Source organism: Pseudopipra pipra, chromosome 29, assembly GCF_036250125.1.
Source record: "Pseudopipra pipra isolate bDixPip1 chromosome 29, bDixPip1.hap1, whole genome shotgun sequence".
Taxonomy (NCBI): domain Eukaryota; kingdom Metazoa; phylum Chordata; class Aves; order Passeriformes; family Pipridae; genus Pseudopipra; species Pseudopipra pipra.
Genome location: NC_087577.1, coordinates 403,793 through 425,588, shown reverse-complemented (window position 1 = coordinate 425,588; position 21,796 = coordinate 403,793). Strand labels below are relative to the sequence as shown.

At 54.8% G+C, this 21,796-nt stretch overlaps 6 protein-coding genes across 8 annotated transcripts; 3 read left to right on the top strand and 3 right to left on the bottom strand.

Moving 5' to 3' along the window:
• Nucleotides 1–2,520: 2,520 nt before the first annotated feature.
• LOC135403975 (scale keratin-like) lies at nucleotides 2,521–3,319 on the bottom strand. Its single transcript, XM_064638424.1, has 2 exons — nucleotides 2,814–3,319; nucleotides 2,521–2,696 (listed from the first exon to the last, which is right to left on the bottom strand). Exons 1-2 carry the CDS (start codon nucleotides 3,253–3,255, stop codon nucleotides 2,521–2,523), a joined length of 618 nt encoding a protein of 205 aa, XP_064494494.1. The 5' UTR covers nucleotides 3,256–3,319.
• Nucleotides 3,320–6,636: 3,317 nt separating this feature from the next.
• LOC135403903 (scale keratin-like) lies at nucleotides 6,637–7,113 on the top strand. Its single transcript, XM_064638333.1, has one exon. It carries the CDS (start codon nucleotides 6,643–6,645, stop codon nucleotides 7,111–7,113), a length of 471 nt encoding a protein of 156 aa, XP_064494403.1. The 5' UTR covers nucleotides 6,637–6,642.
• Nucleotides 7,114–9,338: 2,225 nt separating this feature from the next.
• LOC135403935 (scale keratin-like) lies at nucleotides 9,339–10,458 on the bottom strand. Its single transcript, XM_064638366.1, has one exon. It carries the CDS (start codon nucleotides 9,867–9,869, stop codon nucleotides 9,339–9,341), a length of 531 nt encoding a protein of 176 aa, XP_064494436.1. The 5' UTR covers nucleotides 9,870–10,458.
• Nucleotides 10,459–13,574: 3,116 nt separating this feature from the next.
• Nucleotides 13,575–14,161, top strand: LOC135403933 (scale keratin-like). Of its 3 annotated transcripts, none has more exons than XM_064638365.1 (2): nucleotides 13,575–13,929; nucleotides 14,035–14,161. In XM_064638365.1, exons 1-2 carry the CDS (start codon nucleotides 13,575–13,577, stop codon nucleotides 14,148–14,150), a joined length of 471 nt encoding a protein of 156 aa, XP_064494435.1. In that variant the 3' UTR covers nucleotides 14,151–14,161. The 3 variants fall into 3 exon arrangements, with proteins under 3 accessions (XP_064494435.1, XP_064494434.1, XP_064494433.1); XM_064638364.1 differs by having other exon boundaries at nucleotides 13,575–13,962; XM_064638363.1 differs by having other exon boundaries at nucleotides 13,575–14,161.
• A 2,878-nt stretch (nucleotides 14,162–17,039) lies between these two features.
• On the bottom strand, nucleotides 17,040–19,066 carry LOC135403936 (scale keratin-like). Its single transcript, XM_064638367.1, has 2 exons — nucleotides 18,230–19,066; nucleotides 17,040–17,618 (listed from the first exon to the last, which is right to left on the bottom strand). The coding sequence occupies exon 2, from the start codon at nucleotides 17,595–17,597 to the stop codon at nucleotides 17,211–17,213; it is 387 nt and encodes a 128-aa protein (XP_064494437.1). The 5' UTR covers nucleotides 17,598–17,618; nucleotides 18,230–19,066; the 3' UTR covers nucleotides 17,040–17,210.
• On the top strand, nucleotides 17,842–19,686 carry LOC135403932 (scale keratin-like). The gene is made up of 2 exons (XM_064638362.1): nucleotides 17,842–18,997; nucleotides 19,105–19,686. Exons 1-2 carry the CDS (start codon nucleotides 18,824–18,826, stop codon nucleotides 19,513–19,515), a joined length of 585 nt encoding a protein of 194 aa, XP_064494432.1. The 5' UTR covers nucleotides 17,842–18,823; the 3' UTR covers nucleotides 19,516–19,686.
• Nucleotides 19,687–21,796: the final 2,110 nt, after the last annotated feature.

Genomic DNA, 21,796 nt, shown 5'->3' with positions numbered 1-21,796 from the left:
TGTTCCCTTCACCAGCCCACGGTTTCAAACCTCAGCATTTCAGTTGATTTTCCTGTGGAACTGAAGTTTTCATTTATTTTTGTGGGTTTCTGTAGAAGCTCCTTTAGTGCTGAGATATTAATTCATGTTTTCTCTGCAGCACAAAGATACTGAGATCTGCCTGAACATTTGAGAGACAAAACATGGATCTGGATGCTTTTAAAAAGCACTTTGCAATGCAGCTTTTGATTTTTTCCTCTAAGTGCACCGTGGTCTTGTCCAACTTTGAGATCCAGCTTCATTTAAAAGTTGCTGATTTCACAAGAAAGGCACTGTGGTTCTTTATCAATTCTGTTTTATCTGCTGTGGGTAAGGAAGAAAGGAAGAAAACCTGCACCTTAAAGCAGATGATAATTATGATTAACACTTGAGGCACCGTCATTATGTCAGCCAGCAAAGGAAGAGGTAAATAAATGAAGCAGCATAATTCCTGCTGTCATCCCAAATGCATTTAATGGAACGTTACCAGGCATGAACCTCGCCAATTAAGGGCTAAGATGAAAGAAATATTTGCTTTGTAATTTGCATTTCGTGCAGTGTCAGAATTTGAATCAACCCATGAACAGAAACATTGAGCAAAAACTCTTTCGTCACCTGGAGGAGGCCCAGGAGTGACAAACGTGGGCTGGGGCTCAGGGGCACCTGGGGCACTCTGGGGAAGGGCATAAATCCCTCCTCGGAGCTGCCCGAGCCTCCCGGGATCCCAGAGCCTCTGAGGCTGGAAAAACCCTCCTAAAATCCCGGGATCCCAGAGCCTCTGAGCTTGGAAATCCCTCCTAAAATCCCGGGATCCCAGAGCCTCTGAGCTTGGAAATCCCTCCCAGAATCCCGGGATCCCAGAGCCTCTGAGGCTGGAAAAACCCTCCTAAAATCCCGGGATCCCAGAGCCCCTGAGCTTGGAAAAACCCTCCTAAAATCCCGGGATCCCAGAGCCTCTGAGGCTGGAAAAACCCTCCTAAAATCCCGGGATCCCAGAGCCCCTGAGCTTGGAAATCCCTCCCAGAATCCCGGGATCCCAGAGCCTCTGAGGCTGGAAAAACCCTCCTAAAATCCCGGGATCCCAGAGCCTCTGAGGCTGGAAAAACCCTCCTAAAATCCCGGGATCCCAGAGCCTCTGAGGCTGGAAAAACCCTCCTAAAATCCCGGGATCCCAGAGCCCCTGAGCTTGGATAAACCCTCCCAGAATCCCGGGATCCCAGAGCCTCTGAGGCTGGAAAAACCCTCCCAGAATCCCAGGATCCCAGAGCCTCTGAGGCTGGAAAAACCCTCCTAAAATCCCGGGATCCCAGAGCCTCTGAGGCTGGAAAAACCCTCCCAGAATCCCGGGATCCCAGAGCCTCTGAGGCTGGAAAAACCCTCCCAGAATCCCAGGATCCCAGAGCCCCTGAGCTTGGAAAAACCCTCCTAAAATCCTGGGATCCCAGAGCCTCTGAGCTTGGAAAACCCCCCCCCCAGAATCCTGGGATCCCAGAGCCCCTGAGCTTGGAAAAACCCTCCTAAAATCCCGGGATCCCAGAGCCACTGAGCTTGGAGAAGCCCTCCCTGCCCAGTCACCAAGGGTGGAGCTGGGCACCTGTGGCAGCTCTTGCCCCTCTTTATTCCTATTTTACCCTCAGTTTCTGGTCAGATGAACTCCAAACATGGTTCAGCTCAGCCTCTCTTCTCACTGCAGGAAAATATGGACCCTGAGATCTTCTGGCTGCTGAACCACATAAAGAGAAGTGTCCTGTGAGACAAGGACCTGCCCGGGTCAGGAGCTGCTTTTGTGCTTTGCTGATAACCCAAAGAGCTCTGTCACGTGTGGTGTGGTGATTTCGTTTGGGTTTAGGCTCTTTGTAAAATATTGACACCGATTCTGTTTATATTTAATATACACACAACTTCAACACAACCCAGACCCAGGAACTCAGGCTGGGAGAGGCTGAGAGAACTGGGGGCTGGTCAGTGTGGGGAAGTTTCTCTGATTGTGACCTTCCAGGACCTGCAGGAGGTTAAAGAAATGTGGGGGGAGACTTTGGACAAGGGCCTGGAGTGACAGGACAAGGGGAGATGGCTTCAAACTGCCTGAGGGCAGGGTTGGGTGGGATATTAGGCAGGGTTGGGTGGGATATTGGGCAGGGTTAGGTGGGATATTGGGCAGGGTTTGCAAATTTGGGGGGGTTGAGGATGCAAAACCACGACACGTGTGTTTTAAATGATGCAACAGAGTTTTAATGAGAAGGAAAAGAGCAAACCCACATTGTAATACCAGGAATGTAAATCCAAGATGTCAGAGGCAAAGGCAGCACTGTGGGATCTCTCCCTGCCTTCGGTCACGGGTGGGATAAAGAAGATTAAAGGAACTGAACCAGGGAAAACACCAGGAAAGAATTCAAGGGGGAAAAGGAGAGGTGTGGAACATGCAGAGGGCACTGGGCAGGCTCTGTGAGTGCTGCATTTTGCTCCTCACTCCTCCCTCATTCCCAGGTTTCCCTGCCCTGCTCAGCAGGTCCCGCAGAGCCCGCGGCCGGAGCGGCCGAACCAGGAGTGGGGGCTGCAGGAGCCGTAGGATCTGCCAGAGCCCCACAGCCCCCGGGAGCCCCCACAGCCCCACAGACCCCCATAGCCCCCATAGCCCCCATAGCCCCACAGACCCCCATAGCCCAGGGAGCCAGAGCTCAAATAACCCAGGGATCCATAACCCCCATAGCCCAAATATCCCAGGGATCCATAACCCCCATAGCCCAAATATCCCAGGGATCCATAACCCCCATAGCCCAAATATCCCAGGGATCCATAACCCCCATAGCCCAAATATCCCAGGGATCCATAACCCCCATAACCCCCATAGCCCCCATAGCCCCCATAGCCCCACAGACCCCCATAGCCCAGGGATCCAGAGCCCCCATAGCCCAGGGAGCCCCCATAGCCCCCAAGAACGGGGGCTCCAGCGGATCCCACGATGGAATCCTGAGGGAAGGAGCTGAGGATGGGCCCAGGGAAGGTGACCACCACGGGGGGGGGCTGGATCAGGGTGCTGGAGTCGGGGCACTGGCGCACACAGGGCTCGTTCCCGCTGTCAGCCAGGGGCTGGGGGCGCAGGATGCCACAGGGGGACAGGTCAGAGCAGGACATTCTGCAGGGCTGGCAGTGAACCTGCAACACACAGGGAGGGTCAGGCTGCAAGGAAGAGAATTTCAGTCCGAGGGAGCGACTGGAGCAACACCAGGGGTTCATTCTTTCCCCCGGGTCCGTCCCAAGAGGAAAGAATTCCCCCTGATCTCCAGTGACTTTGGATCATTGTCACAAACCAGTTTGAGAGGCCTCAGAAAGGCCAGTAAAGGACCCAACAGTTTCATCACCTCAGTGGTGACGGGTGTTTGGTCCCAGTGCTGATCTGGGACCTCCCCAGTTTGACCATTTCAACCCCAAACACGTGGATGTCCAACAGCAAAGAAGAAAAACTGAATCAGGACTAAACAACCCAACATTATTAAGAACCTTAGAGCACTTATGGACAGTTCCAACCTTAGTTAAGCCAGGAGAAAAGAGAGAGGGGAATTTCAGGAAAGAATTCCCCCAGGATGGTGCTTACCCTTCTCACGGAGGGGAATGAAGCCAGGAAGGTGAAGTGAAGAGCCCTGGCTTGGGAGAGCTTTTATACAGTCCCCAAGATCCCAGGGATCAGCTCAGGAGCAATTTGTGGATGTGCATAATTGGGGCAAACCCAAAGCTCGTGTGCCTCAGAGTCCTGCTGACTCCTTGTTTGTTTGTGGGTTCCAGGTCTCGTGAAATGAGATGGGGGCCTTTCATCACAGGGGCCTCTTTCATCTCCCAGGGTGACCTTGTCACGTTTGTTCCTGTTATCATTCCATCCACATCCCCGGCCCTACAGCAGGAATTAACCTGATGCTCTTCCTCAGCTTCTCCTCTGCTCGTGGCAGCCCCCGTGGGCTCACCTGTGCTCACCTGTGCTCACCTGTGCTCACCTGGGCTCACCTGTGCTCATCTGTGCTCACCTGTGCTCACCTGAGTTTTATTCCCATTAAATCCAGGCCGGGACAGACCTGGAGAGAAAATTGTTTAGAGCAACTTCGGGGTCGTCCCGTGGATCTTTGTCCTTTGCACTCTCAGCTGCTCAGTCCTCACTGCTGCTCCCAAAGGCAGGCACAGAGAGCACCATGGGGTCCTTACAGGGTTTTCTGTCACAGAATCACAGAATTATTTCGGTCCTCAAGTCCCCCCTGTGCCCCATCCCCACCTTGGCCCCAGCCCAGAGCACTCAGTGCCACAGCCAGTCCTGCCCTGGGCACCTCCAGGGCTGGGCACTCCCCCACCTCCCTGGGCAGCCCCTGCCAAGGCCTGAACACCCTTTCCAGGGGGAAATTCCTCCTCATGGCCAACCTGACCCTCCCCTGGCACAGCTTGAGGCCGTTTCCCCTCCTCCTGTCCCTTGTTCCCTGGGAGCAGAGCCCGACCCCCCCCAGCTCCCCCCTCCTGTCAGGGAATTCCAGAGCCAGAAGGTCCCCCCTGAGCCTCCTTTCCTCCAGGATGAGCCCCCCCAGCTCCCTGAACACAATTCTGTTCTCCCCTCGTGACTGAGGGACTTGGGGAAACCCCTCTTGCTTTCTTTGCTGGGCACTCAGCCATGGGTTGCTCTCCCTGCCCTTCCCTCAAACACTGCTGAGTCCTTCGGGCCATTTTGGGCAGAAGGCAGAGACAGAACATCCAGAACATCCTTTTCAATCACTCACACTTCCCTAACAGCTCTCTCTCCCACTGTACTTATGGAATCATAGGATCATGGAATGGTTTGGGTTGGAAGGGACCTTAAGGCTCCTCTCAACCCCTGCCATGGGCAGGGACACCTTCCACTGTCCCAGGCTGCTCCAAGGCTCCATCCAACCTGGCCTTTGACCTTCCAACCCAGGCTGGAGCCTGGAGACAAACCAATCCTCCCAAGTGTAGATGGGGAGGACAAACAAGCAGAAATCACCCCCAAACTTCCTGCCTGTCACGTGGACAGGCTTCAACTTCTGTCATGGCAGCTTGTAATGGGAATTACCTGCACTTAACCAAATCCCCCCTCCATGACACTGCAGTCTGTAATCCCCCTAAACCCCTGAGACACTCTCCAGGTGCCAAGTTAATGCCACGAGGAGCTGGCTGAGGAATTCCTGTTGTAATTCCAGGGAAGCCACTGGAACAACGCCAGGTGCTAATTTCCCCCCAAGTCCGTCACGAGATGAAAGAATTCCCCATAATCTCGAGTGATGCTTTGGATCATGGTTACAAACAAATTTGAGAGGCCTCATAAACCCCAGGGTTTCATCATCCCGGGGGTGAGGTCTGTGGGGAACTGGGGCTGAGCCGGGACCGCCGAGCTCGGGGATAAAAGCTCCTCTCTCCCCTCGCTCCTCCAAACACTTCCCTCGACTCCTCAGTGCCTTGGGTAAGTCTGATCTTCCTGCTGCTCTGGGGGTGTCTTTTTGGTGCTGGTTCCAGCCTGAGCTGGTGTCCATCCACTCTGCTGGTGCATCTGCACTGACCCGTGGCAGGGGCTCTGTCTGGCTGAAGAGGTTCTTGTCTCTGGGCTGGCAGCCACACCAGTCTGGAGCTCTGGGGAGTTCTGGGTGTAAGAACCACCTTGGAGCAACTGGGCAATGCTCTAAGTCAGCTGAGAGGACTGGAGCCCCTCCCCTGTGCAGACAGGCTGGGAGAGCTGGGAATGTTCAGCCTGGAGAGGGGAAGGTTGTGTGGAGACCTCAGAGCCCCTTCCAGGGTCTGAAGGGGCTGCAGGGAAGCTGCAGAGGGATGTTCCTCAGGAACTGGGGTGGCAGGACAAGGGGGTGGGTTCAGACTGACAGAGAGGGGGTTTAGGTGAGATATTAGGGAGAAGTTGCTCCCTGGGAGGGTGGGGAGGCCCTGGCACAGGTTGCCCAGAGAAGCTGTGGCTGCCCCATCCCTGGAAGCATCCAGGGCCAGGTTGGACAGGGCTTGGAACAACCTGCTACCACAAATTTCCAGCTTTCCTTTACTTTTTGTTTTCGTGTTCCTCCTCAGGACTCTGCTAAGGGCTTGCAGGACTCAGTTAGAGAGATTTGTTGTTAATTGTCTTGTCAAATGGCTTTCTGAACAGCCCGGGCATTTGCAATCCTATAATCTGTTGTTCCCTTGGCTCCCATCAAAACTGGGATAAGTGGGAAGATCAAGCTACTGTAATTAAGTTCTATACAAGCTGCATCTCATGTAAACCTGCTGAACCCAAACCCAGGTTCTCCTTCTGACTCATCAGAACGACCTTGGACAAAGTCACTTTGTTCTCTCTGCCTTTGCTTCTCAGTTTTGGGTTCAGTGTGTGCAAACACAGCTCTTTGCAGGGTGTTCTGAGGGGTGAGATTCTCTGAGCAGGGCGGGACATCTCCCACACGTTGCAGAGGGCAATATTTGAAAATCTGCTCTGTGGGAAAGAAAAGGAGCCTTAAGGTTGCAAAGCCAGAAATGAGTTTGTCTCCTCAGAGCGCTGCGCCCGGCTGGTTATTTCAATGCTGGATTTTGAAGTGCTTGTCCTCTCCTCAGCCTGACCCTCCCTGTGTGTTGCAGGTTCACTGCCAGCCCTGCAGAATGTCCTGCTCTGACCTGTCCCCCTGTGGCATCCTGCGCCCCCAGCCCCTGGCTGACAGCGGGAACGAGCCCTGTGTGCGCCAGTGCCCCGACTCCAGCACCCTGATCCAGCCCCCCCCCGTGGTGGTCACCTTCCCTGGGCCCATCCTCAGCTCCTTCCCTCAGGATTCCATCGTGGGATCCGCTGGAGCCCCCGTTCTTGGGGGTTTTGGGGGCTCCCTGGGCTATGGGGGCTATGGATCCCTGGGCTATGGGGGTCTGTGGGGCTATGGGGGCTATGGGGGTTATGGATCCCTGGGATATTTGGGCTATGGGGGTTATGGATCCCTGGGATATTTGGGCTCTGGCTCCCTGGGCTATGGGGGTCTGTGGGGCTGGGGGGGCTCCCGGGGGCTGTGGGGCTCTGGCAGATCCTACGGCTCCTGCAGCCCCCACTCCTGGTTCGGCCGCGGGCTCTGCGGGACCTGCTGAGCCCCTGGAAATGCTCCCTGAGGAAGGAATAACCAGCAGCTGAGGGGGCCAATCTAGACCCAAAGAGGTGTTGCTGTGACCACTGCCAACCCCACTCAACTGGAGCTGGAAGGACACAACATATCCTTAATTCATTCGCTCTCTGTTTGGGGTCTTATGGGCTTTTTTCTTTCCATCTGTGTGTGTAACGAGTGGGATAAAACAAGTCATTTGTATTCTTCTGAAATGCAACTTCACTGTCCAGCTGAAGAGGAACAATTCTGGAAGGAGTTCCCTGCAGTCTGACATTCTTGATATCCTACAGTGCTTCTCTGTGAACGCTTATTTCTCATTAAACTGATTCTGTTCTGCATCAAACAAATGAACTTTGGAGTTTTAATTTATGCATCAGTGGTTATGCTCTGCTCTCCTCTTTAAATGGCCAAAACTCACATCCTTACACAGGTCAGGTGTGAGGATGAAACCCCAGCTGGAATGGCCCAGCTCTGAGGGAAGTCAGAGCACTCAGAGCAGGGATTTGGGAGCAGGAACCTCCCTGCCCAGCTGGGCTCCAATAATTACACTGGGGGGTCACAGAGGCCTGGAACGGTTTGGGCTGGAAGGGGTCCCAAAGGTCACCCTGTTCCACCTCCTGCCATGGGCAGGGACATCTCCCACTGTCCCAGGTTGCTCCAACCTGGCCTTGGACACTCCCAGGGATGGGGCAGCCACAGCTTCTCTGGGCAGCCTGTGCCAGGGCTCCCCACCCTCCCAGGGAGCAACTTCTCCCCAATATCCAACTTAAATCTTCTCTCTGTCAGGCTGAACCCACCCCCTTGTCCTGCCACCCCAGTTCCTGAGGAACATCCCTCTCCAGCTTCTTTGCAGCCCCTTCAGACCCTGGGAGGGGCTCTGAGGTCTCCACACAACCTTCTCCTCTCCAGGCTGAACATTCCCAGCTCTCCCAGCCTGGGAGATGCTCCAGTTCCTTTATCAGCTTCGTTGCTCCCACAGTTCCGTGTCCTTCTGGTGCTTGGAGCACCAGAACTCAGCATTCCAGGGGGGATCTCACCAGAGCAGAGGGGGAGGATTTATCTCCACATTGAGACATTTTCTACCCTGCAGTTTGCCAGCCCTGACTCTTCTCTCTGCTCCTGCTGGGGTGGATGAATTCACCCTTCGGGGACCTGCAGGGAGCAGCTGTTTCTCTGTCAAAAACCATCCAACACTTCTGATTTCATTATAACACAGAAAGTTCATCCCCATCCTTCGGATTTCAGATTCCATTGTGTGGCCCAGGAAACTTTATTTAAGGGTTTGACAGAAAATTGATTCAACTTCTGCAGAAACAATGACTGAGGACAGAGTTCAAGTATTTGAGTGTGAACCTGAAGTTCAAAGAGATAAAAGATTTACCTGGAAGAAATTCTGACTGAAGCCCAATGTGTTTAATAAAGAGTTTAAAGTTAGTGATCTACTGTTTCATTTCTCCACCACTGTAACCAGCAGAGCCACCACCAAGAAGCCAAATTCCTCCAAAATATCCGTGAAAAATGGGAAGGGCAGGACAGTGATGCCTCCTGTGCCAGGGGCTTCCCACTGCTCTTGGACATTTGAACTCCCTGGATTTTTGGGCAGGACATTCAGCTCCACAGCTGAAGCCCTGAGCAATCTGCTCTCGTGGAAGGAGTCCCAGCCCATGGCAAGGGGCTGGAACTAAATGAGCTTTAAGGTCCTTTCCAGCCCCACCCATCCCATGATTCTGTGACAGTTCAGGCTGTTACTGACACCTGCACAGGTGAGACTTGTACTGAGACAAATAACAGGGGTGGAAACACGAGCAAAGACCACCAGACCATGGCAACTGTGATGCAATAAATGTTTAATGACAGTGAGCAAAGGAATCCATTTCAGAGTCTCCAAGAAGTTAGAAGCTGTTCTCCAGCCCGAGGCACATTCCCCTGGGATGGAGCTGGGGGTTTTGCTGAGGCTCAGCTCTTGGTTGGAGCAAACAGGACCCACTCTGAGCACTTCTGTCCCGTGTTTGCCCCAGGCAGCACAGAAGAGGGGCAGGAGGAGCCTTAGGGCAGGAAATGGAAGCAGAAACCAGGAGGAGAAATTCCAAAGGGGCTGAAGGGGCTCGGGATGGAGCAGTGGTGGTTCCCAGATGGAGCAGTGGTGGTTCCCAGCTCTCTGCCTGTGGAACCAGCACTTCTCATCCCTCACTTGGGGTGTCCCTGTGGGGCTCAGCAGGGCCCAAAGCTGCCACGGCTGTACCTGCTGGACCTGTAGGAGTAGGGGCTGCAGGAGCCATAGGATCTGCCAGAGCCCCACAGACCCCCATAGCCCAGGGAGGAGCCTCCATAGCCAAGAGATCCATATCCCCCATAGCCCAGGGAGGAGCCTCCATAGCCCCACAGACCCCCATAGCCCAGGGATCCATATCCCCCATAACCCAGGGACCCATAACCCAGGGATCCATATCCCCCATAACCCAGGGATCCATAGCCCCCATAGCCCAGGGAGCCCCCATAGCCCAGGGAGCCCCTATAGCCCCCATAACCCCCAGAGCCCCCAAGAACGGGGGCTCCAGCGGATCCCACGATGGAATCCTGAGGGAAGGAGCTGAGGATGGGCCCAGGGAAGGTGACCACCACGGGGGGGGGCTGGATCAGGGTGCTGGAGTCGGGGCACTGGCGCACACAGGGCTCGTTCCCGCTGTCAGCCAGGGGCTGGGGGCGCAGGATGCCACAGGGGGACAGGTCAGAGCAGGACATTCTGCAGGGCTGGCAGTGAACCTGTGAAAGGGGTTCAGTTATTCACGTTAGAGATGCATCAAACAGCCCAACAGGGTGTCAGAAGGAAATCTGGGAAGCATTTCCTATCACTTCTCTTTCTATCACACGACCCCTCGGCCAGCCTTGACTTTAGTAAAACAAAGTCAAGTTCTCTTCAGTTTTATCCAACAGAATCATGTACTTTTCAGCTGGACCTTTGGAATTTCCAGCTGGGATCATTTTGACAGTGCTACACTGCTCTTAGCTGATGGTTTCTGCTTGCTAAGTTTGGTCTCTGCTGTCACAAACTCAGCAATGCTCAACCAAATGCAGCCACACACAACAGTGCAGATGAGTTATTTGCCTCCCAAAATACAGCCAAGTTCTTTGAAGTGCTGAAAGGCTGTGGGTTTGGGATTCAAAACTTGATACCCCCCTCTCCTGGGGCCTGTCTTTAAAAGGCCTGGAGATGAATGAGAACTCAAACATCATTTCCAGCAGCAAATCTGCCCCAGATCAGGGGCAGCCTGGAAGGAACCCGGGAGGACTCGGTGCCAGGGGACAACCCAGAGCTCCTGACAGCAAGTTTAGAGAAATTCTGCCTTACCTGGTTGCCAGAGGTGGCTGAGCTGAGGGAGGTGGATGAGCTGGGAGCAGTGGATGGAGAGACCTGGGGCAGGGAGCTTTTATAGGGCCCTGAGCTCGCCTGGGGGACGTTGGGCACCCGAAGCGCCAGTTCCTAATTAGGTCCCAACCCCAAATTGCAGGACACATAATTCCCCAAAGTGCTGAAATTGTTTTTGCTTATTGCCTGTGCATTGCAGGCACTTCAAACCCACACATGGGGTGACGTGCACGTTCCAGCCCAGACCTCTATTGTCTCCAGGCTTTAGGTGTGGAGTTCTTTTTTATTATTCCATTTCCAGCGTTAGGGGAGGACAGAAGCTGACTTGATTTGTTTAATGAGGATGATAGGAGGACACTCATTCTTTCTGTTGGGTTGCAGGTCTTTTGCTGTAATCAACAGGGATACCTGGAGCCAAATGGGATTTCTTTCAGGATCTCAAATGAGGGGACAAACGACCCCTTTGTGCAGGCTCAGCACTTCTGCCCCCCCTGCTCAGTGCAGGGCAAACACGAGGAGCAGGAGCATCTTTGAGTGGCTTTTGTGTCACAGAATCACATCATGCAATGGTTTGGGTTGGAAGGGACCTGGAAGATCATCTCATTTCACCTCCCACTATCCCAGGTTGCTCCAACCTGGCCTTGGACACTCCCAGGGATGGGGCAGCCACAGCTTCTCTGGGCAACCTGTGCCAGGGCCTCCCCTCCCTCCCAGGGAACAATTTATCCCTGATATCCCTCCTGAACCTGCTCTGTCAGCGTGCATTTTAAATTAAAAAGGCAGATTTTACTTTTAAAGTCAAAGGAAGGTCAGAAAGTGTTATAAACCACGAACTGATTACGGGAAAAACCCCAAGTGACCTCAATTTACCTGTTTAATGTGATAATCTCTGCTAATAGTGGGGTGGATACATCACCCAGGCCCACATTGTGCACAGCTATGACACAGTCTGTACAAGTTGGTAATGGGTGTTCATGAGGTGTTTGAAAATCCCTTGGAATGTCCTTGTAAAACCTTGACATGGGGTTTTGTTGTTTTTTTTTTTTTTCTTCCAGGATAATAGCTGGGGAAATCTCCCCCCGGATCTCCAGGTTTGGGAAAGCTCATAATTTATAAATAATACGTGGTGTGCAGATAAGCAGGTGGGTGATTATGATAACAGAGATAATGACAGTGTTACAGGAACAGTGTCAGCAGAGGAGGAAACCTCAGCAAAAGGCAGCTTTGGCCTTTCCCAGCAGATCCCCAGCTCCTGATTGCTCCCTGCTGAAAGATGCCACTGATGATGGGATTAACTGGGAGAGCCTTTCATAAAACAAGGGGGTTTTATTCCTACCACAGCTGAATCTGGGGGTTCTCCTGTACAGAACCCTGGAATGGGTTGGGTTGGAGGGGACCCTGAAGATCATCTTGTCCTGGGACACTTTCCACTGTCCCAGGGTGCTCCCAGCCCCATCCAACCCAGCCTTGGACACTTCCAGGGACGAGGCAGCCACGGAATAACCTGTGCCAGGGCCTCCCCACCTCTGGCAAAAGCATCTCAGTGAAATACAAATTCAATTATTGATTCAGTAATTCAGTCTGAGGGTCAGAGGGAAGCTGAGGCTGTTCTGGGCACGTGTCCCAAAACCATCCCAGGATTTTGTGGTTTCTGACAAACCCCTGAGCATCGTGGCTGTACAAGGCAGGAGGAGGAGGATATCAAAGATAACCAGCTCTGGTGATCCGTGGTGCAACCACAGAGAGGACAGAAAATTGATATTAATGTCATGAATCATGATTTAGGATGAAAGATGCACTCACTTCACCCATCAGCCTCTCAGATGAAAGGGGTGGTGCTCCAGGAGGCCTGAAATCAAGAAATAAACACCAACCCCAAGCACCAATTTCATCACTTTGCAGGACTATCAATCCCAAAAATGTGCCCTGTCACCTAATGAGCTGCATGTTAATTAAATCAGCCTCTCCCCCCTGGGGCACTCTGCACTGTATAAAAGCTGCCTCCACTGGGGCTCTCCCAACATCTTCTCCTCACTCCTTCTTCCCAAGGACCTGGTGAGTCTGGAGCTGAATCCCAACTCTTGGGACTCCTCTTTGCTTAACAGTTTATGGGGGGTGGAAAATTTAGCTGCGATGGTCTCCTCTGTTAAAGACTGGTAGGCAAAATTTTAGGTGTTGTGGACACCTAAAAAATTGTTGTGGGCAACTGTCCTCTGCCTTCAGGGTCATCCCTTCATTCCAGGTTCCTTGATGTGGCACAGAATTTAGTTTGTTGTTGGGTTGCTTCCAGTTGTGTCCATGAGTTCACTGTTTCTTCCTCTTCTCTATTTGTTTAAATGGGTGACTGGGAATTATTTGGGAAATTGATCTTCGTGGTTCCCAGGGCTTAGAAGCCGACCTGCCATTATATCCAGATCATCCTGTTAAAAATCATCCAGAATGGTTTTAGTTCGAGGTAAATGGGCATGAAAACTCCCAGAGACCAGGCACTGGTTTAGAGGAGGACAGAGAGGGACTGAGAGATGTTGAAAATGTTCTGTAAGACATTTATTTAGGATAAAAAGGGGTCATGGAGGGAATTTAAGGAGCTGAAAGGTGAAGTGCTGGGTTTTCCTGTTAGTTGTTTGGTGTGAGGCTTTTTCATAATAGTTCAGAACCCCAAATCAAGATGCTGTGGCCTTAAGTGAGTTGTAAATATCTCAGTGCCCTGATTCAATGTTTGGAAATTCGGGACAATCATCTCTGCAGTTCCCTCCTAATGGTCCCATCAAACAATCTGAGCAGACAATGAGTCCTAATCCCTGTTTTGACAAGGATCAGCACAGAGGAGATCAGTGGCAGTGCAGAGCAGGTCATGGAATCACAACCAGCAGCACACTGGGCTCCTGGAGTCCCACTCCTGGCAGAGCCACCGACTCTCTGGAGAGTTTGGCTCTGCTGCTCCAGTTCTGGTGTTTAATGGGGAAACTGCTGCCTTTGGAGGGGCTGCGGTGGGAGGGAAGGCAGCACCTTCCTGTGGCTAAATCATGTCTTGCTCTTGCTCAAATCAACTCCTGCAGATCGACCTCCAGCCCTGCAGAATGTCCTGCTCTGACCTGTCCCCCTGTGGCATCCTGCGCCCCCAGCCCCTGGCTGACAGCGGGAACGAGCCCTGTGTGCGCCAGTGCCCCGACTCCACCGCCCTGATCCAGCCCCCCCCCGTGGTGGTCACCTTCCCTGGGCCCATCCTCAGCTCCTTCCCTCAGGATTCCATCGTGGGATCCGCTGGAGCCCCCGTTCTTGGGGGCTATGGGGGCTCCCTGGGCTATGGGGGCTATGGATCCCTGGGTTATAGGGGCTCCCTGGGCTATGGGGGCTATGGATCCCTGGGTTATGGGGGCTCCCTGGGCTATGGGGGTTATGGCTCCCTGGGTTATGGGGGATATGGATCCCTGGGTTATGGGGGATATGGATCCCTGGGTTATGGGGGTTATGGCTCCCTGGGCTATGGGGGATATGGATCCCTGGGTTATGGGGGATATGGATCCCTTGGCTATGGAGGATATGGATCCCTGGGCTATGGGGGTCTGTGGGGCTCTGGCAGATCCTATGGCTCCTGCAGCCCCTACTCCTACAGGTCCAGCAGGTACAGCCGTGGCAGCTTTGGGCCCTGCTGAGCCCCACGGGGACACCCTGCACTGCAGACCCTGCTGAGCCCCACGGGGACACCCTGCACTGAAGAATTTTGGCAAACGATACAACCCTGGATCCTCCACTCGGCTCCTGAGCAAGGGGCAGAGCATCAGACCTCCACTTCCACCAAAAACACAGTGGGGTCAGAACACCTCTAGAAATTCCCCTTATTTCCTCCTTCCTCTGTTTCCTCCCCTCCTCCCTGTCCCTGCCAGTGGCCAAATGTGGGAATCCACCATCCCCTGGCTCCTCCCTGAAGCTGCTGCCTCCTGAGACAAGGCTGAGGGGACACCTCTTGTGGAGCACAGAGGGGTGACCTGCCTGTCTTTGCCTCCTGTGGCTTTGTCCAGGGGGCCCTTCCCTCCCCTGCAATAAAACAATCCTGCATCCAACACCTGCCTCTGTTTTTCCTGTCAAAGCCCAGCCTGGGCTTTGGGGGTCCCTCGTGGTGGCCTCTCACCCCCCCCAGGACCAGGCTGAGCTGCCTTTGGTCAGAGCCCACAGCTGAGAGTCCTCCCTGCCTTGTCCTTCATTGTCACCAAGCTGAAATTATCATGTCCCTTGCACTAATTAATGCCCCTGTCAGACTCCCAGCAGCCACTCCAGTTACCCCCATCCAGCTGGGCACTGGCACAGGCTCCCCAGGGCAGTGGCCGTGGCCCCCAAGCCAGAGTTCAAGGAGCCTTTGGAAAATGCTCTCAGGGACATGGTGGGATTTGGGGGTGTTCTGTGCAGGGCCAGGAGTTGGATTTGATGATCCTTGTGGGTCCCTTCCAATCAGGATTTTCTGTGACTCTGTTTTCAACAAGTTAATTTAGTGCTGGAATTCCTTTTAATTTCTCATCTGCCAGACCAGGCACTAGAAATCCTCAAAGTGCCTTCAAAGACAAGGCAAAAAATGTGGCCTGAAGTTCTGTCCAAGGCTATTCTGAAAAGGAGTGAAAGGAGGAAGGTGAACAATAGGAAACACTTTTTCAGATCAGTATCAGGTGAGCAAAGATGAAGCACTACCTCTTGTTTTTGCTCAGCACTGCCATGATAACAGCTGCCTGAGGGAAGGTTTGGCTGAACCTGTTTGTCAGCTGGTGAAGTGAAAAGAACCTGAACTAATGCACCAGAGAGGATTCACCTCTGCCTTTCCCTTTCAAAGAAAAGCTCCACACACGGGTGAACCATTTCTTGATCTCAGTTCTGCAAGTCAGATTTTTCCCAGGTAACCTCAGTGTTCCTCCCCAGAGAGGACTGGATACCTCAGATGGCCTCGGGCTGTAAGTGATTACAGACTGAAATGGGAATCAGTCCCTGCCACTCGTGGGTTTTATTTTAAGAAAACAACATTCCGTTTTTATGGATTAACAAGTGCTCACTGAGAACATTTCGACCAAGAATCCCGGAATCATTTTGGTTGGAAAAGACCTCCAAGGTCATCGAGCCCCACCTTTGGCCCACCTGCAGCCAGGTGAACGTGTGTTGTGTCAGACCAGATACACCCGTGGTGAGAGTCTCTGACACCCAGCCAGCACAGGGAGGGAGCTTTTCCTGGGCTGGAGGCTGGGGGTGAGCTCAGGGCTGGTTGCACAAGGCCCAGAGATGCCCTTTCTCGGTGCCCAGTGTCAGGTGGGGGCTGTGAGGATGGAGGGAGTTCACTGCATTCCTCACTCAGGGCTCAGAAACCTCCAATTATTCCTTGTGGCCTTGGCACATCTTTTGGGAGACTCTATGCCCTGATAACATAAAGGAGTGGCACCAGACAGGAGGGAATCAGACTTTCAGACTGGAAAAACGAGGTGTTCTTGACTGCTGGGAGGAACAGTGAGAGTGTGACTGCCAGTGACAGGGAGCAAGGCCGGGACCTGCTGGCTCCAGGTTTCCCAAGCAGAGTCCCAGATCTCTGGATCCTTAATATGTTAAATATCTATTAAATATATATTAATTATACATTAAATATGGATTAATTATACATTAAATATCTATTAAACATGTATTAATTATATGTGGAATACCTACTAAACATGTATTAATTATATATTTAATATCTATTAAATATCCATACAGCTCCTGCTGTCTCACAGTGGCAGGTCACCTGAATGGGCTCCAGGTCCTGTACCTGTGCACGCTCTGGAGTGACTTTATTCTAAACAAAAAATACCAGAGTCGTAGTAATTAAAGCAGGACCTGTTAAAACAAGGGAAGGAGCACACCCAGCTTCCCTTTCACTGCAGACATGTCCCGACTTCTCCAACAGCCAGGCTGAATCCAGGAAAAACCAATGGGACTAATCCTGAATAAACCAACGTGAGCAACAGAAAGGGATGAAATAAACGTTGCTGGGTTTGTCATGCTGAGTGAAACAAAGGAAAAGATTATCTGTGCTTACTTTTGGCACCGAGGGAGTTACACTTTCCCTACAGGAGGTGCAGCAGCAGCTCTGTAGGTTTTGGAGGGTGAGAGGGCAGCATCACACGTTCTTCTGAAAGGCCACAAGTGCCTAAGACACCTCTAACAGAGCTGCAATACAATAATATTATGGCCGAAATGTACCAGTGTAAACATAATTTTAAACGTGTATATATAAGAACACAAGTATTTATAAATATACTTGAAGACAGTACTCCAAACACTTCATCCCAATACATTGTTGCACTTTTGTCATTGAATCGTTCTTCTATTCATTGCTCTTCCCCAGAAATCAGATTTTCCCTGTGCTGAAAACCACTGAATTGGAGTGGGATACAAACAAAGCAGGAATCCCCTCATCCCTCTGAGGAGTAACAAACGTCTGAGAGCCCGTGGGGAAACACGGAGAGAGCAGAGTTCACCCTCCCACAGCTGCTGGGAAAAGAGCTCCAGACAAAGAGACAACGAAACAGGACTTGGCTGCAGGAAAAGTTTATTGAGCAGAGAGGGTCAGGGGAGAGTGGGAGAGAGCTGGTGGGCAAGAGCCAGGCAGGCTGGTGGTGCCGGGCTGGAGGAGGCCAAGGGCTGTTGTGCAGCTGCTGGGCTGTGGAGCGTGGTGAGCGCTGGCAGTGGGGTGTGGGCTGGGTCTAGCAGGGCCCGCAGGTGTCCCAGATTTTCCTGGAGTAGCGGGGCAGGAGCCAAGGGCTGCAGGCGGGAGCAGCGCAGGCTGTGGGGAAGGTGCAGAGGCCCCCCGAGGCCTGGGTGGCCCCTTGGCCGTAGAGGCCCCCCAGCCCCAGGGAGCCCCCAAAGGCGGGGGCTCCGGCGGAGCCCACCACGGCTTGCTGGGGGAAGGAGCTGAGGATGGGGCCGGGGAAGGTGACCACCACGGGGGGCGGCTGGATGAAGGCCGTGGAGTCGGGGCACTGGCGGGCGCACAGCTCGTTGCAGCTCTCGGCGATGGGCTGGGGCACAGCCACGCTGGGCTTGGGCACAGCCACGCTGGCTTTGGGGGGGCACAGCTCGTAGCAGGACATCTTGGTGTCAGGGAGGTGAGGCTGAAACACAGAGAGACAAAATAAAAGTGTCATAAACAAGCAAGAGACCCCCGGGCTGAGCAGTTCAATGATCCCTGGCTGCCCCAGAACTGAAGTGCTCAGAGCCACATGGACTTGAGCTCTCTGCCCATGACTTGTCCTTTGCCCTGACAGCCCCCTGAGTGCCCTGATCCCCACAGGCAGAGACCACAGAATCCCTGCCCAAGCCCCTGTGCCCAGCCTGGCTGTGGCTGTGGCAGCCAAGGGGCCCCTTCCTGGGGCCAGTGCAGCTGATCCCTGCCAGTCCCTGCCAGGCTGCTCCCAGCACAGCCGCTGCCCTGGCAGCTGTGGGGGCCAGGGAGGGCCGTGGCCAGCCCCTGCCCCAGGAGGCCCAGAGCCCGGGCACCCACCTGCCCTTGTGCTGAGCAGAGCGAGGCCGCAGCAGTGGATGCAGCCCTGGCCCAGGGCAGCGCTTTTATGGGGGGCCGGGCAGGCGGGGCGGGAGCTGCCCATGCTGGGGGCACGTGGCGCTGGGGGCCCAGCCCCTGCCTCCTCCCTGCCTGCCACGGGGCTCTTTTGCTGACTGGCTCTCCTGGACAGCCCCAACCCGCTCTCTCAGCCCCTGCAATTACCCCCTGGCACGCTGCCAGCTCATGGGGCACATCAGTCCTGCTGGCTCCTCATTATCTCATCGGGGCATCATCTGCACAGGGGAAGGTTACGAAACCCCACAGCCAAGGCAGCTCCTCGTTCCCTGCCTGCTCAGCACGGGGCATCACTGGCCAGCCCAGCAGAGCCGGGCTCCATCCACCTCCAGGCTCTGGCCATGGAGCTCTGCAGGCCTGGGGGAGAGAAACCCCTCCTGTCCTGCCCACAGGGGAATAGGGCAAGGAGCACAGAGCCCCAGGGCAGCCCCCGTGATTCTGGTGCCTGCCAGCCCTGTCCCAGCCCCACCAGAATCCCTCCCAGCTCCTCCTGGAGCCCCATTGCTGAGGGAGATCCCAGGATCACACTGTATGTCAGGGGGGATTAGACCCTTAAGGATCATTGAGTGAAACTCCTGTTCCTGCACAAGAGTCATCCCATGTGCCCCAGAGTATTGCCCAAAGAGCTGTTGAAGTGTGTGAGGGTTGGTGCTGTGGCACTGCCCTGCTGCCAAGTGCCCAGGAGGCAGGAAGGGGCAGCAGGCTGGGGCAGTGGGATGTGCTGGGGTGGCAGCCGGGGGGATGCTGACTCAGGGAGGGGCAGGAGCGGCCCAGCCCTGGTGGCATCAGCAGCAGGGAGTGTCCCCTGTGCCCATTGGCCCGGCTGGGGCTGAGCACTGCTGGGGCTGCTATAAAAGGCCCGGCCGGGCCAGGCTGTGCCAAGCTGCTCTGGCCACCTTGTCCTCGGGGAACAGGGTAAGTGTGGCAGCGCTTGTGCTGCTGGCTCCTGCTGCAGCCCCGGCCCCCGGGCCTGGGCCGCTGCCCTCTGCTGCTCTGCTGCCCTCACTGCTGCCCTCTTGCAGAGCTCCAGCGCATCCCTGGCCGACATGTCCTGCTACGAGCTGTGCCCCCCCAAAGCCAGCGTGGCTGTGCCCAAGCCCAGCGTGGCTGTGCCCCAGCCCATCGCCGAGAGCTGCAACGAGCTGTGCGCCCGCCAGTGCCCCGACTCCACGGCCTTCATCCAGCCGCCCCCCGTGGTGGTCACCTTCCCCGGCCCCATCCTCAGCTCCTTCCCCCAGCAAGCCGTGGTGGGCTCCGCCGGAGCCCCCGCCTTTGGGGGCTCCCTGGGGCTGGGGGGCCTCTACGGCCAAGGGGCCACCCAGGCCTCGGGGGGCCTCTGCACCTTCCCCACAGCCTGCGCTGCTCCCGCCTGCAGCCCTTGGCTCCTGCCCCGCTACTCCAGGAAAATCTGGGACACCTGCGGGCCCTGCTAGACCCAGCCCACACCCCACTGCCAGCGCTCACCACGCTCCACAGCCCAGCAGCTGCACAACAGCCCTTGGCCTCCTCCAGCCCGGCACCACCAGCCTGCCTGGCTCTTGCCCACCAGCTCTCTCACACTCTCTCCTGACCCCCTCTGCTCAATAAACTTTTCCTGCAGCCAAGTCTTGTCTCTATCCCTATTTTGTCCTGGTTGGGAAGACCCTGCCTGTGGGGCAGTGCCCAGTGTGGGAGGGCAAAGCTGTTGCTGGGATGCCCAGGGGGCACTGGGGGGTGTCAGTGGTGGGCAGAGGTGTCTGTGTGGCAGCTGCACAGAGGGATCCCTGCCCTCCACTCAGCCCTGGCCAGGCCAGCCCTGCCCTGCTGTGCCCACTGCTGTGCCCCCAAGGACAGGACACCTGTGGGGCACTGCAGACACTCTGTCAGAGACTGACATGGTTCATGATTTATATATTCTAGGATTGCCAAGGGACTTTTGCAGGCTTCTGGAGGACTTTTGCATTAAACCTCTGATGGGCAGTTGGGCCCAGCCCTCCCTCCAGTGCTGAAGGTGTCAAGCCCTGAAAAGGCAGGAGGAGCAGTTTCAGGCTGTTGACTTTTGCATTATACCTCTGATGGCCCATTAACGCCCATCACCCCCCCTCTGCCAATCTGGAAAGGAGGGAACCAGGCCAGACACAGAAACTCTGCTCAGGCCCAGGGAGAGGTTGGAGGCTCGAGGCATGGCCCGTGACACCAACCATGGATATAATAACTCATAATTCTTGGAGTGTGGGGGCTTCCCTGCTTCCCCCCAGCACATCAAGGCCACCACTTCAACTGACAGACGGGGAAGCTGCAACTCCCAAGAGTCATCCCTGGACCCCGTGGGCAGTGACTCTGGACATGTGTCCACTCTCAGCTTTTCTTTCCCTTCCTCTCCCTTAGACTTATCATTTTGTGTCTGAGGCAGAGCTGAGGGGCAGCAAGTGTGCTGTGTGTGCTGGGGGGAACAGAAGAAATAAAGGGGAATGGGAAAGGGAAGGTAAAATAGAAGAGAGAAGGGGACAGTGAAGGTTGATGGGGAGGAGAAAATTATAGCAAAGGGGAAGTGAAAAGATGAGAATGAGAGCAATGAGATGGAGTAGAAGCTAAAGCAATAAGTGAAAGAAAAAGTGATAGACATAGAAAAACAGGAGGAGGAGGAGGGGGAGGAAGAGGAGAAGCAGAAGGAGGTGATGACGAGGAAACATCCAGGAAAGGGAATAGTGGAAGGGAAGACTCTCCTCTGCTTTCAGTTCCAAGATCTTTAGCAGAGCCATGCAAACACAAAGGGTTTGGAGCCCTGGCAACCCTTGTCCCTGGCTGGCTCCCAGCTTTGGGGACAACCCCTCTCTATCCCAGGGAGGCTGGAGGTCTGAAAAGCCCCCTGGGCTCCATGTCCTGCAGCCAGAGGAGCTGCCTGGCTTCAGGCAGAATCCTTGGAGTTCAGCTGCAGCAGTGTGTGTGCTGAGAGCTGCCAGGGCTGATGGGGCTGTGCAAAGGCAGCTCAGCCGGGCTCTGATGGGGATCAGACACTGCCCTGGCCAGTCGGGTCAGGGACACGGGCAGGGGAGGAAACTCTGCCCCCCATTCTGAGTAATACCAGGAAACCAGAGAGGCAGATGTTGGATGCAAGATTCTTTTATTGCAAGGGCAGCAAAGAACACACTGGACAAAGACACATCAGGCAGAGGCAGGCAGGTTATCTGCCCAGGCTGCCAGAGAGCTGATCCTTCAGGCTGGTCCCAGGCAGGGGCTCTTCCAGAGAGAAGCAAGTGCCCTGTGGGACCATGGGGGAGTCGGGAATGTGGGCACGGACGGGAGGGGGAGAGGAGTCATGGGGAGAGGGGAAGGAGAGGAGGAAAGAGGGGAGGAGAGAGGCTGAGACCCCCAAGGGGCTGTAGGGCTGCTGGGTGAGGCTTTAGCAGATTTCCCTGGAGTAGCGGGGCAGGAGCCAAGGGCTGCAGGCGGGAGCAGCGCAGGCTGTGGGGAAGGTGCAGAGGCCCCCCGAGGCCTGGGTGGCCCCTTGGCCGTAGAGGCCCCCCAGCCCCAGGGAGCCCCCAAAGGCGGGGGCTCCGGCGGAGCCCACCACGGCTTGCTGGGGGAAGGAGCTGAGGATGGGGCCGGGGAAGGTGACCACCACGGGGGGCGGCTGGATGAAGGCCGTGGAGTCGGGGCACTGGCGGGCGCACAGCTCGTTGCAGCTCTCGGCGATGGGCTGGGGCACAGCCACGCTGGGCTTGGGCACAGCCA

Bases quoted from the DNA above. Each gene is read 5' to 3' on its own strand.
- LOC135403933 (XM_064638363.1), top strand. From the start codon at position 13,575: ATGTCCTGCTCTGACCTGTCCCCCTGTGGCATCCTGCGCCCCCAGCCC.
- LOC135403935 (XM_064638366.1), bottom strand. From the start codon at position 9,869: ATGTCCTGCTCTGACCTGTCCCCCTGTGGCATCCTGCGCCCCCAGCCC.
- LOC135403932 (XM_064638362.1), top strand. From the start codon at position 18,824: ATGCTGACTCAGGGAGGGGCAGGAGCGGCCCAGCCCTGGTGGCATCAG. The intron at 18,998-19,104 runs GTAAGTGTGGCA...GCCCTCTTGCAG, and splicing joins CCTTGTCCTCGGGGAACAGG to AGCTCCAGCGCATCCCTGGC.
- LOC135403975 (XM_064638424.1), bottom strand. From the start codon at position 3,255: ATGAACCCCTGGTGTTGCTCCAGTCGCTCCCTCGGACTGAAATTCTCT. The intron at 2,697-2,813 runs GATCCCTGGGAT...TGGGTTATTTGA, and splicing joins TTTGGGCTATGGGGGTTATG to GCTCTGGCTCCCTGGGCTAT.
- LOC135403936 (XM_064638367.1), bottom strand. From the start codon at position 17,597: ATGTCCTGCTACGAGCTGTGCCCCCCCAAAGCCAGCGTGGCTGTGCCC.
- LOC135403903 (XM_064638333.1), top strand. From the start codon at position 6,643: ATGTCCTGCTCTGACCTGTCCCCCTGTGGCATCCTGCGCCCCCAGCCC.